The following is a 14,180-nucleotide window of genomic DNA, read 5'->3' on the forward strand; positions in this document are numbered from 1 at the left end:
ACGCTCACACTCACACCTAGGGACAATTTAGAGTGTTCAATCAGCCTGCCACGCATGTTTTTGGAATGTGGGAGGAAACCGGAGCACCCGGAGAAAACCCACGCAGGCCCGGGGAGAACATGCAAACTCCACACAGGGAGGCCGGAGCTGGAATCGAACCCGGTACCTCTGCACTGTGAAGCCCACGTGCTAACCACTGGACTACCGGGCGAATTTTTTTTGGGGGGTGCGGGGGGGGGGGGCAGGGGGGTGACAAAGTGTTTCATTTTGCGCCCACTGACGTGGCAGGAATGACACTGCCCATCCATGATTCGTTGTTTTACTTTGGAAAGGCTCCACCATTTGATGCGTTTTTTTTCTTGCATGTTTTAATTTGGAAAATAGAACTGCTCCACATCTGTGTTGCATGAGGTCCACAAATGTCTTAGAATTTTTAGAAAATAAAATAAAATGTGATCAATATTTCAATAAAAAATTCAATTATATTATTAATTATATATCTGCATGGATGGAAATCTCAGTCGTTCTCAGCTTAACTCTTTTTTTTTATTTAGTCTTGGCTGCTGCAACACAATACACAGCATTTGCCCTTCCCCACAAGGCCGCAATGCACCCTGATAAAATATGTCATGGCGCGCTCCAGACACTTAATCCCGTTGCCGTGTTTTTCCCTAAATGCCGAGCCACACATCCGCGTGCGTTCCCAGCAAGCCCCGCCCACCCGTAGCGCGGCCTGATGATGCATCGACCCGACGCCACCGCAGAATAATGTCTTCTCTCGAGTCACCCTGTTTTTTTTTTCCTCGCCCCCGCCCGTCTAGTCAACACTGATGTCACCACGTTATTATTCGCACTGGATTTTTTTTTTTATCCCGCATGTCCTTTTAGTCCTTTTGCAGATTCACAACGCTTCTGTTGTCACCCGCGTAGTTAGATTTCGGTGACGTGCGATAATGCCTTCCTTCATCCCTCACGGAGATTGTGCAGGAATTAAGCAAAGCAAAAGACAACAAACACAGAGCAGTTTGTTGACAGTGACGAGAGGTTGGCTTTCATCCGGGACTGCCCGCATGTCAATCATACGACTGGCACTTTCCAACCCGGGGAGCCAATTGGAGACACCAGTGAAAGTCAACACAACTCTGACAAGGAAAAACAAGGGGGGAAAAAAAAATACGTTCACAAAAATATCGACATTTGTAATGATTAATTTTTTAATGATGGCTGTTTACTGTGTGAGGGGCGGCCCGGTAGTCCAGTGGTTAGCACGTGGGCTTCACAGTTAGAGGTACCGGGTTCGATTCCAGCTCCGGCCTCCCTGTGTGGAGTTTGCATGTTCTCCCCGGGCCTGCGTGGGTTTTCTCCGGGTGCTCCGGTTTCCTCCCACATTCCAAAAATATGCATGGCAGGCTGATTGAACACTCTAAATTGTCCCTAGGTGTGAGTGTGAGTGCGAATGGTTGTTCGTCTCTGTGTGCCCTGCGATTGGCTGGCAACCGATTCAGGGTGTCCCCCGCCTACTGCCCGGAGACAGCTGGGATAGGCTCCAGCACCCCCCGCGACCCTAGTGAGGATCAAGCGGCTTGGAAGATGAATGAATGAATGAATGAATGTTTACTGTGTGATTCATTAGGGGTAAAATTAGATCGATTTTCAAAAATGAATAATAAAATGCATTGAAGAAAAAAATTGAAAAAAATTGAAAACATCGATTTCGCGAGGAATTCTGTTGTTTTCTTTTTTTTTTTTAATCTATGTATCGAGTCTTTATTTCACCATGATAAAAATATATATTAAAATAAAAAATTTTATCAATGGAATGGTAAACCACAAAATAAATATTTTTTTAACCCCCCCCCAAAAAAAAATATTCCTTACACTCAATGGTCAATAAAGGGAGCAATAATTTTTTTTTCTAGCTCTTGTTCACTTTCTGTATCCACTGTCTCCTCTCTCCCCCCACCCACTCGGGTGCTGTTCCACCGACCCCGACCCAACTCTTTTCCAATCCGACCCCGGTCCCCTTCCGCAGAACTCTCGCTACCAGACGTACCAGCGCATGTGGAACTACATGAACTCCAAGCAGCCCAGCGTGTTCGTCAAGAGCACGGAGGAGGGCATCGCCCGCGTGGTCAATTCCAAATACGCCTTCCTGATGGAGAGCACAATGAACGAGTACCACCGCGGCCTCAATTGCAACCTGACTCAGATCGGAGGCCTGCTGGACACCAAGGGATACGGCATCGGCATGCCGCTGGGTACGCGCTCGCGCCCACGCTCTTTCCTTTGCGGCACGCTAGTGACGGCCTCGTAAAGCAAAGTAGGTCAACTCATCGCCTGTGCGCTCCCGATCCATTTATCTCCACGCTTGGATCTTAATCAACAAAAAGAATCTTCAAGTGTGCCACGATACGTAATAGGCGCTGGTGGTTTTAATTAACACCGCGCCGCCAATTTATTTTTCCTTCTCAAGATTTGAACGTCATCGAGTCACGAAGAATTGTGTGTGTGTGCGCTTATGTCGGTGTGTATATATATATGTGACTATTTTATAGTGCCCTCTAATCAACAGCTTCCCCACGATTTGTATTGTAAGCACGCCGCCGGGCCTATCAAGCCCACCATTTTTGTCAGCCGTTTTGGTCCTTCTGTGACGGTCTTGTTCATCTCCCAGGTTCGCCCTTTCGAGACGAGATCACGCTGGCCATCCTCCAGCTGCAGGAGAACAACAGGCTGGAGATCCTGAAGAGGAGGTGGTGGGAGGGGGGGCAGTGTCCCAAAGAGGAGGACCACCGGGCCAAAGGTCAGTCCCACTCAAAAAGGACTTCTGCTCAAGTCATGATCGGATCGCCAGCATCGGGCTGAAACGCCTCTCGTGTCTCAATTTGATCCATTTTTTTTTTCCACAAACATATACTGTTGATTAATCCAAAGGGTTTTTGTTTGTTTGTTTGTTTGTTTTCCAAATTATTGACCAATCTCAAGTGAAAATGGCTTGCTCTCTCCAGAAAAGTGCTGATTTGGGTGGTACAAGGAGTCCGCCCGACACTGGGCTTATGTTGGTTCTTACTGTTTATTGTGTATGTAATATGTAATAAATGTGTAATAAATCGCTCCATGTACAGCACTTTGTATGCAGCGATGGCTGTTTGAAAGTGCTCGAGAAATACTGTTGACTTGACTTGACTTGACTTAAACATCCTAAATATCTTATCTTATCTTAAATACCGTAACCAAGCTTGTGCTTATAAAATGACAAAATGATAAGATAAGATAAGATATCCTTTATTTGTCCCACACTGGGGAAATTTACAGCCTCCAGCAGCAAGAATATGGTAGAAAGAAGAAAAAAAACAACAAACAGCGTTCAATTAAGTGCAATATAAACACAAAATGGTTCTCAAACATTTTTTTTTTAGAATTAGATTTTTTTTTCCTCATCCAGTGACCACATTGTTATTATTATTTTTTTTAATAGACTGGTGGTGGGAGGGTTCCATTTTCTTCTAAAATGACGAGCATTTTCTCATTAAAATTTTCCCTCGTGAAATAATGATTCTCTCAAACACATCAAACTTACTTGTACCACTAAAACTGTATACTCATAATTTTTCATCAAATGACCTTTTTCATTTTTTTGTCCAGACAAACGACCCCCTTCCTATGACTAATTTACGCTCATAAAATGACATTTTTACCTTTTGAAATGATGATCTTTTTTGTCATATTAAAGCTTTAATCTTTTTTTTACTTCTTTATTAATCTGTACAATTATAACTATAATTTTGTCATTCAATATTATTTTTCCAGGAGCCTTTTTTGGAGCACAACTCATATTTTTCTTTTAATATTAAAACTTCATTTTGATAAACGTATGACTTTCTTTTGTAAAATTGCCCCCTAATTCTTGCAAGATTATGTTTTTTTTTTCGAATAACACGGCTTTTCCCATATTTTTTCTTTTCGAACGCATCGAACATTTTTTTACGCGCATTAGTAACTTTATTCAAATTCTAACTTTCACTCATAACATTTACTCTTTCCTCTAAATAACATGTTTTTCTTTTTTCCAGGCACAACTTTGCAAAAAAACAACAACAAAAACCCCTTTCTCACAAACGTGATAAATGTCTTCGCAAAATATGATGATCATTGGAGATGGTTTTGTATACGTGTTTTTTTTTTCTTGTTATAGCTCAATTATAACTTTGTAGTAAAGAATCCATCAATCTTGTACAATCATGCATGACGGGTCGGTCAAAGAAAACCTAGCAATTGTTTTCCCGTTGCGAATTTGGTGGTCCTTCTGTGTGTGCGTCAGGTCTGGGCATGGAGAACATTGGGGGCATCTTTGTGGTGCTCATCTGCGGCCTGATCATCGCCGTATTTGTGGCCATTATGGAGTTTGTATGGTCGACGCGCCGCTCGGCAGAGACCGATGAGGTATGCCCCCATACCTGTCCTCGTCGAACCCGCAGACACACCCCAGTAGGTTCCCACGGCGACCCCGCCAACCTTTTTTTTCTCTTCTGCATGTCTGTGAGCGCACGTGTGTGCTTGTTACGTGAGAGTGGTTTCGATTGTTTGCCGGATTTGTCTCTCATTTGTGCATTCGTGCTCTTATCACTTGATTTGGGGTTCATGTCAAGATATTCGAAGTTGCGCAAGCCACAGGTAGAAAAGGCGAAGGCACTAAAACCTGCCGAGATAGAAGGCTGTGACGTCACTGTGACGCCGCTGTCGGAGTGAACGTTTCTCAACTGCGGGGCAAAGCCGTCCAATCCAAGTTTCGTCCGCACGGCCTAGCACCACGTTGCTAAGTGCAGTGTGAAAAGCCGTTATCATTTAGGAACTTGAGTACACCAAACACTAAGGCGCAATCAAGAAGAATTTCATTCATCATTCATCTTCCGAGCCGCTTGATCCTCACTAGGGTCGCGGGGGGTGCTGGAGCCTATCCCAGCTGTCTTCGGGCAGTAGGCGGGGGACACCCTGAATCGGTTGCCAGCCAATCGCAGGGCACACAGAGACGAACAACCATCCACGCTCACACTCACACCTAGGGACAATTTAGAGTGTTCAATCAGCCTGCCTCGCATGTTTTTGGAATGTGGGAGGAAACCGGAGCACCCGGAGAAAACCCACGCAGGCCCGGGGAGAACATGCAAACTCCACACAGGGAGGCCGGAGCTGGAATCGAACACAGTACCTCTGCACTGTGAAGCCGACGTCCTAACCACTGGACTACCGGGCCGCCCTAAGAAGAATTTGTGATCCGACATTAAATGTCCCCAACGTATCTCCTTTGAGAAGCTTTCCATATAAAGGGTTCAAAAACTGGGGATCCGGGGACGCCCCAGGGGTCCGTGAGCCGTAGCTTTGGGGTTCGCAACGTTATTCAAATTCAAATGTTAACGTCATATCGTTTGAAGTTTGTATCTTTTTTTTCAAATTGTCAACTTTTAAATTCCTCTGGCATTTAAGGGAGCACGTTTGTTGTTTCAATGGTGCAAGGATTATGTTGAGGGTCCTTGGACAAATGTCTCCCCTGTGAGGGGTCCCTGAACCCAAAAAGTTTGAGAACTCCTGCCACGCATGACGCTAGTATTCTTCGTCTTCCATCTTTTGGATTACTACTTTTTCTTCTTCTTCTTCTTCTTCTTCTTCTTCTCCCCCATCTCACGGTGGCTGTCTCTCTCTGCGTCCTCCATCTTTGCCATCAGTCTGCGTTCTCTGACAAAGAGTACTGTTTCTGTCTATGTGAGCCCACATGACCTTTTCTTTTGAATGCTCTTTGTAAGTGTCGAAGTTTGGATGAGAAGCGTGCCTGTTGCTGGCCTGCCTGATGATGAAGTGTCCATGAACGAACGAAAACAGCGGTCCCCAACCGCTCAGCTGTTGGGGGGAAGGAGGGCGGGGGAGGGGGGGGGGGGTTCCGGGGCCGCACATAGAGACCAAATCAAAAGAAATATTTTATTGATGGGCAGAACGCCGTAGACGTTTTATTTTGAAAAACGGGCACTTCCGCTTGAGCCTGTTTCTGCGCTATATATTGGTCGATCGCTCATTATCTTGCCGTCAAAAGTGCTTTCTCAGTTTTGCTTTTGTTATTCTCATTTCATGTCACGAAAGCGAATATATGAGCATTAGAGTTTTTGCTGGTCATGTTTTGCTCCACCAAAAAAAACTCATTTTGTCCACTTTTTGATCCGACTCCGGTGTCTCGGGTGAAATCAAACCCTGCGGTATTGCCGACGACTGAAGACTGACTATTTTTTCGGGTGAAAGGAGAATCTACTCTACTATTATTTTTTTTTATCTGATCTCTCTATATCGCAGATATCGATCTAGAACATAGGCTCCGTGATCAAAGAGCGTTCATTAGCATTTTAGTCGTTTCTGTGCTGGTCCTTCAAAATAAAGCTTTGGTGAAACCAAGTCCGTGGTGCAAAAAATACACCAACAAAAAAAAAGTTGGGGACCGCTGAACTAAACAGACATTGGGTGTTGCCGTCTCTCTGGATTGTAATAACTCTCTCTGCTCTTTGCAAACTCTACCCATCCTGAAATCCATTTCCCCCTCGTTTCCTTTCTTTCCATCGCTGCTCCCGCACCCTTTTTTTTTTTTGTCTACGTCCACCTTTTTTTGTCGCTTTTCCCATCCATGTGCCGTCTCGTTCCGCCGCCTGCCCTACTCTTTGTCTTTCTTTTCCCTCCCTCTCATCTTGACTTGACCACGCCTTCCCGTCCCTCGTCCTCGCCTCCCTTCCCGGGTGTCCTTTTAGGTGTCTGTCTGTCAGGAGATGATCACCGAGTTCCGAAACGCCATTTCCTGTAAGAAGAGTGCCCGCCTTCGCCGCCGCCGCCCGCACAGCAGCTCGGCGGCGGCACTGCGCCACCCCAACCGCATCGCCCTGGGGGCCCCGCGGCCCTTGCGCCTGGTCCGAGAGATGCGCCTGAGCAACGGCAAACTCTACAGCGGAGCCGGCCCCCTCACCGGCGGAGCCGGAGGAGGCGGCGCGGGGCCGCCCGATTTAGGCCCGGGTCCCCAGCGGCTCCTCGAAGATCCCCTCGGAGCCAACGCCACCCCGCCTCCACCGGCGCCCACCCCGGTGATGCTGCCCAGCCGTAGTTGCAGCCACGTGAGGATCTGCCAGGAGTGCCGCCGCATCCAGAGCCTGAGATCGGACAGCAGTTTGGGTTCGACCATCACGAGGATACCGCCGTCGTCGGCGCCCCTGCCGCGGCTGGCCCCGCCGCCGCCGCCGCCGTCTTCCTCCAACACGGACAGCGAGGGCGGAGGGGGTCCCAGTCCCAGGCGGCTGCACAGTCCCCCGCACCACACGGCCAGGCCCATGCCGCTTCAACAGAACCTGAACAAAGCGGACTTACTGGGGGACCAGGCCTAAGAGTGGAACTGAGGTACTGCTTGATCCGGAAACGAGGAGTGTGGGGGTAGGGGGTGGGATCATAATTAAAAAAAAGGATGGGTAGATCAAGGAATTAAAAAAAAAAACATACAAGCTGGATACAGAAACACAGAAATTTGAACCCACTGTCCGGGTGATCTTGAAGCCTGCCTCGCATGCGCTTTTGAATACTTCCATTTGGACAAAAACGGAAGCAAGAGCTCATGGCCAGACCTTGCTTTTGACTCTTTCCTTTCTTTTGCGTGAGCGAGGCAATTTTTCCTTTTTTTTTTTTTTTCTTTGCAGACACTTCTCAGAAGCTAAACAATCCCGCTCGCTGGAGGACGTGTTGTACCTGTATGCCGTTTTAAACCAACCCAAAAGACTTCCTAAGGATTATTACATGTTTTCTTCTTTTTTTGGTCTTGTTTTTGTTACCATTTGTTCAAAGTGGGAGTTCAATGAAAAAACCTTTCTGTGACAATTGCGGTGGATTACGACGACGAGAAACCTGACGGCGGCCTCATTGTGTTTGCGAGTTTTGTGTCCCTCCCTTTGTGGCGATTTGGATGAATGGAAGTCAGCATTGTGCAAAGAATTGCGCCGTCGTTCGTCCTTTTCGTAATTCGTGTGTGTGAGGATTCAAAGTGCGCAGAAGCACAGCACCCTTCTATTACAGTCTTGCGGGAGGCTTTCACGTGGGAAATGAATGTCCCTCGTTATACCCAGGAGATAGAAGGTATGGCAGAAAGAAGCTTTGAAAAAAATATATGTAAAAAAAAATGTGAAGAGTTTATTCTCTGTGATTAAATGGGTCCTGATCCTTTAATTCTGGGCATCTTTTTAAAGGGGTTTGTTAATGCGCCAGCAAGCTGTGACTGCAGCTACAGACTTGGCTGTCCGGCACGAAGGCCTTGTGCCAGAATGATAGACTCGACACAGCCTCGTCAATACGGTCTCAAGCTTTTGATTGCCTAATTACTCCCCTCGCCTGGCCGCTTTTTGAACGGAGCGCTTTTACCGATGACGGGACCGAGAGGAAATACATGTTTTGGCTTGGGTAAAATGCCAATCTCTTTCCCACTCTCTCTCTCTCTTTCTTTTTTTTTTTTTTAAATCGCAAGTCATTAATGTTAAGCGGTGCTGTCGTTTCGAGCAAAACACTCAAGCGGTCGATGCGCTTGAAAGTTTGCGACGCCGACATGAACACTCGGTCGATGGTTCAAAGCAGAACGTCGTCTTTTTCTCCAATCCAGACCATGAAAATCCATTTGCTTGGCTTGACTTTCACTCGCGGTGACATTTTATATTTATATATTTTTTTTACATCTGTCAATGTCCATTTTTTTTTCTTCTTTTGCTAAATAGACGTGCAGTTGCCATGGTCACCGGATTGACTGCCGGTCACCCTTTTTTTTAAAAATTGGGGTGAAATGTTCAGCTACAAAAAAAAAAAAAAACTATGAATGGTTTACATGTGACAAAAGACGCTAACCTCGCCTAGTCTTAGTCTTGCTAACCTAACCTGAACCAACCTTTAAACCCTAAACCACCTGAGCACTACGATGCTAAATCACAAACACTAATCACCAAAAGCCCTTTTAAATTTGTCTCTCAACACCGAAAACACATCCACATCCTAACCCCTAAGATTTTCGGCCAAACCACCTCACCACCGACTGACCGATCCCTCCCACCCCCTTATCATTTAACCCCGAACGTCTATTCACCACCTTAATGACCTCCAAAATCTTCCCCAAATTCGCCTAAACCTTAATCACTTGACCGCTAAGACAAGAGGATCTCGCTATTTTTTGTCAATTGTGGGCATGTGAAGCCCTTTGAAACTCTTTTGGGTATATTTGAATGAATATGGATAAAACATTTAAGTCCAGTCCTGTCGAGTTCAGTGGAAACGTCAATGTCTGGTTCGTCTTTCAGTTCAGTCCTTTTAGTAGCTCTCGAGTTATTCCTAGCTGATTGCTCAGAGGAAACTAAATGAAGGCAATTGTTGGATGTTGTAAAATTTCCCGGCTCGCTTGTTAGGCGTCAGTGTTCGTTTGTGTCCCGTCTTTGAAGTTGCTAACGCTGTAACACCAGTACCGTTTTTTTCCCCCCGAGCAATTTCCAATGACACTGGGCGATTTTGTCAAGTGGGGTTTGGGAGGGTATACACATACTGATAATTGCACCAAATTTCAGCTTTTTTTTCCCCCATCCTCACAACAAAAGCCTGTTTTGTATTTACAATCGCAAAACCTTCTGCTTACAGTCAGCATTAAGTTGAGCCGAGCCACGGACTCCGCAATTGACATACGCGAACAGTTAGCCTCGCTTCTTTTATTCCTCTTCTTCTACTAATACTACAATTTCACTTCTTTGCTTCAATTTGGATGCCCTATGTGGCTCTCTGCTGCGTAATGCAGGTCAGTGTTGGTACTACAACAATCGTCTATTCTGTGCGTTGTGTGCTGTTTTACTCATTGGGAGTACACCACTCGCTAACCGTTTTAAGTACATCATGTCGGTCCTACGCATCAGCCAAACACCATTCAGTGCAACAGGTGATGTTTAAAAAAAAAGGAAAGCAACAAAATAAACCATTATCCGGAACTCTCAGCAATCAAACGTGTTGTGTCTAAGAGCATTTTGCCCACACTGTGTTCGTTGTGTAGGTTTTTTTTCTTTCTTTCCATTTCTGTGCCTGCTTCAAACAAACACCATTATGAGGTTATCAATAAGATCAGACATCGTGTCTTTGAACTACAGTCTCGGTCTGAAAATCAACGGAAAGGGAGGGCCACAAAACTAAAAGGTTGTCTCAAGCGGCCGCGAACGCAAAAAGCAGGGGTCAGTGGGACTCTTGTTTTTGTTCCATTCTTTTAGACGGACCTGGGTTTATTTTTTTCATATTTCTATACTAGTGCTAAATGAATTATAGAAAATGTCATAAATATTCTGATTATAGTGTTGCTATTATTCCTGTTGCTGAACATGAGCATCTTTATTGTGCGTGTGGGTGATGGCGGCAGGAGGGAGGAAGGAGTCCGGTCACCCTGTTGTGCAAATCTCATAGACAGATCAAACTTGTTTTGGAATAAAAACATTCAAACCGACGCCAGCGCCACACGTCTTGTCACTGAGAAGAGGGTCCCCCTGTATTTGTGGTACAGGTAGTATCATTTAGAATAAAAAGTGGCACAACTTGAATCATTTGTGAAACAAAAATATCACCCCAAGCAGTGAAGGGTTTAACTTGCCCCTCATTGTTACAAAAGGAGATAAGATACACAGGCTGAATGAATCAAGTTGTACTGTTTTCCAGTAAAAAGCCCGGAAGCTGAAAGTTAAAAAAAAAGTAATGATTTATTGGGGTGGGGAAATCACTTATCACAAGTTGTTACTTGTGATGGAGTAAAAAAAACTATTATTATTATTATTATTATTATTATCATCATCATTATTATTATTATTTGACTCAATAGAAATATATTGAAATTGGTGAAAGACGGGGGGGAAAAGAGGAAGTGTTGAGTGACGCATGAGCGCGCGCGTTCTGGTATTTTTACTTGTGCAACAGCGACACTATGCGGTCAAGTTGAGATCTAAACCGCACGCGAGGCAAAGGACATTTTATTCCGTACCTTGAGACAGAAAGACATTGACAGACAGACACTACGCTCCCACTTGGCTACAGCTAATGACGACACTCACAAGGCCACGTCCTTTAAAGGCACGCATCCAACACAAGTACGCAACGTCCACACGGTGATTCTACTTTATAAAACAAGTCGATTTTTTTACGTTCTCTTTTTGTGATGCGTTTATCTCGTATTCGGTGCCCCAGCCAATTGTTTGTGTTTCCTTCGTGGTAAATCCGCCACCTGTTGATGCCAGAATGAGTCATTCAAAAGAGGCCGCCTCCATTTCAGCTTTAGGTTGAATGACTCCCTCACTTGGACGCCCAATTACGAGAGTTTTGTGAAGACAACCGCTACAGTACCTGTAGCAATACGGCGTGTTTATTAAAAGGCTCTTCTCAGCAGTGGCCCCGCTGTTAAACCCCTCGACGCCTGAGGGAAAAGTGCCGCTGAATCATTCTCTGGCTGGCTAAAAGAGCCACAGGTGTCGAGCAAGCTAATCAGGTCAGTGATGCAAAGCCTTTCATTTGCTTCCAATCAGCTTGTTACCCCGCGTGTAAATCGCTGGTGTAAAAAGGCTTGACGGGGGGGAAAAAAAGCATGTCATGTGGCATTTGGCGCAGTCGGGGACCTTTATGCAAATAGTTTTCTGCAACGTAATCCGTTCTGTTATTCTTCGTTTATTTGAAATGTGGCGTTAATTTATTCAAGCGAATGACATGCAGAAATGAACAACTGAATTTTGACAATCATCAACTAATAGTAATAAAAGTCTCTTTTCCTCGAGGTGTGGGGGGGAAAATGCATCAATTTGAGGTTTGTTATCTAGTTATTCAAGCGAATGACCCACACAATCAGTAATTCGGGATAAGGTGTTGGAAATGCACTCACTTATTGTAATAAAAACTTTTTTTTCCTCCTTGAGGATAAAAAATATGCAGCTATTTCCAAAACAATGTTGATTAAGTCGGAGTATGGTGAAGCACATGCAAACTCCACACAGAATGTCCTGAGCAGGAATCGAATCCTGCACCTCTGCACTGCGAGGCCAACGTGCTAACCAATCGCTCGCCTTGCCGCTAGTTACTTTATTACTATATTTTAAATGAAATTACGCAAAGGTTGAAGTCTGAGAAGTGCTGGAGCTCATCCAATATGTCAGCACAAGTGTACGTACGTAATGTTGTAAGAACCCCCCCCCCCCTTCAAAAAAAAAATATGGAAACATCTTTCTTGCGTGCATAATAAGCACATTTATTTTCGACAAGATTAATAAGTACAGCGTTGGTGCAACTGATATTCACAGTGGCACATATGAATCCTTGAGCCAAATGCAATGTTGGCAGTATTGTAGATTGTTCAAATTCTCTAATTTTGTCTCCATGGCAACACTTCCCGCAAAGTCTTTTTAATAAAGATCCTCCATCCCAAGCCGACTCATCGATTCTAGGAGAGAGAGAGAGAGAGAGAGAGAGAGAGAGAAAAACCCCAGACAATCTTATTGAAATCTATTTTTTTTAAAGGCATTCGTACCCTGACTGTGTTTTTTTGAGGCTAAATTCGAGACCTCACAGTAGCCTGGCCTCGATGTTGTACGACAATCTTTTCAGATGCGAATGCGTCCATGGATTTTATGTCCCATCAAGTACATCTTTCAGGTCACCACGTGAATCAAATCAATGTGATCTCCACGTCGATAATGGAACATTGAATTGCTGTCAATTGATTTAATGCGATGGTATTTTGCTCAGGTGTGTTACTTCCGATTCTTAAAAGACAACAATGCCATTTGCGTCTGTGGGTGGCGTGTTTAAAAGAAACAATTATAAAATTGATTTTTTTTTCTTTTTAATTGCTTGCAGGCAGATCTTTTTTTAATTATTTATTCATTTTGCCGCAACACACCCGAGAAAGTCTTTTGCTGTCTGCAATCTTTCTAAAAATCTGTCTGCCACAGAGTCGTTTTGCACCGCTACCTACGATTGAATTATCAAGTCCTACTATTCCATATTGCTTCAAGCACTTACTTGCCACTCACGGTTGAAGGTTATTGTCAAATTATACATAAAAGTAAAAGAATTGCACATCAAACACAAACACACGTAGCTTTGCCCTAAGAGAGTCTGCTAGCTTAATGCTAACACTCAATACAAAACGCTATTGACGGGCTAGCGAATGGCATCGGCGGTGTTGCGACCCTTTAAGCAATGTTTATTATCTTTCTCCTCATGAAAAATATTATTGAAGCGTTTAGTAGTCAATGTCTTCTTTGTATATTATGTATGTCCCTTAATGGCAACAATAATACTGACATGATTAACAGGCAGAAAACTTTACCTTTAGCATTCTAGTACTTTGTTATATTTCAGCCGATTTTTTAAATTTTTTTAGGTGCGTGGAGGAAGTGAATGTTTGAAATCGGACAATGAAGTCAGCTATAGTTGTAACTCACCTGGTCATCTTCTAGTACACTACATAGTAGACCACCTGAGGCTGGTTGCACTCAGCAGCATCACTGAAACCGACCAGCAGGTGGTGACACAAGACGCTTCATGTCGTCGCAAAAGAGCAACAATGGCATGCGTCAGGCAAGAAAATAACACATTTTTGCAAGAGTTGCTTTAAATTGATTGCTACCTCTCAGGTACAGAATGGTGGAGTTTTCACGGCGAGTCACTGCATTTCTCGCCGTACACGTGTAGTTGCCCTCGCTTTGCTCATCCAGGTGCTGGACCACATACAAGGAGCCGTTGACGCTGGTGCCGTTAAATTCCCAGCTGAAGTCGGCCGGCGGCAAAGAGTGCGCCGAGCAACGCAGTGTCACCGTGCGGCCCAGTGGGGCCGTCGAGGGTCCCGCGATCGATACGTTATACGGTCCATCTGATCGAAATCACAAGAAGAGATGTTATTGTCCCACGCTATTGACACGAAAACGGCTACAGCTATACAATCTAAGACAGGGGTAGGCAACCTTAAAATACGAGGGCTAGGGTTTCAAATTAGGGTTTTAGATTTGGGTTGGGTTTCAAAAGTAGGGTTTGAAACTAGGGTTAGGGTTTCAAAGTAGGTTTTCAAACCAGGGTTTAGGTTTCAAATTAAGTTTTCGAACGAGGTTTCAGGTTTCTAAGTA

The 14,180-nt window shown here is 44.7% G+C and overlaps 1 protein-coding gene and 1 long non-coding RNA gene across 4 annotated transcripts in view; one reads left to right on the forward strand and one right to left on the reverse strand.

Annotated features, from left to right (window-relative positions):
• The window catches only part of grik5 (glutamate receptor, ionotropic, kainate 5), a 108,037-nt gene extending 99,332 nt beyond the window's left edge, over positions 1–8,705 (forward strand). Inside the window, exons 17-20 of one of the 3 annotated variants that reach the window (XM_052064974.1) lie at positions 2,033–2,258; positions 2,675–2,803; positions 4,322–4,488; positions 6,786–8,705. In XM_052064974.1, coding sequence (XP_051920934.1) covers positions 2,033–2,258; positions 2,675–2,803; positions 4,322–4,488; positions 6,786–7,409 — 1,146 coding nt within the window. In that variant the 3' untranslated portion in view covers positions 7,410–8,705. Of the gene's footprint in view, positions 1–2,032; positions 2,259–2,674; positions 2,804–4,321; positions 4,489–5,723; positions 5,862–6,785 lie in introns of those variants that run through there. The other 2 variants (XM_052064975.1, XM_052064976.1) reach the window with 2 other exon arrangements.
• A 3,662-nt stretch (positions 8,706–12,367) lies between these two features.
• On the reverse strand, positions 12,368–13,831 carry LOC127600695 (uncharacterized). Its single transcript, XR_007962399.1, has 3 exons — positions 13,688–13,831; positions 13,503–13,598; positions 12,368–12,496 (listed from the first exon to the last, which is right to left on the reverse strand). It is a non-coding gene; the product is annotated as an uncharacterized LOC127600695 (long non-coding RNA).
• Positions 13,832–14,180: the final 349 nt, after the last annotated feature.

Source organism: Hippocampus zosterae, chromosome 5 (genome assembly GCF_025434085.1).
Source record: "Hippocampus zosterae strain Florida chromosome 5, ASM2543408v3, whole genome shotgun sequence".
In the NCBI taxonomy this organism is placed as follows: Eukaryota; Metazoa; Chordata; class Actinopteri; order Syngnathiformes; family Syngnathidae; genus Hippocampus; species Hippocampus zosterae.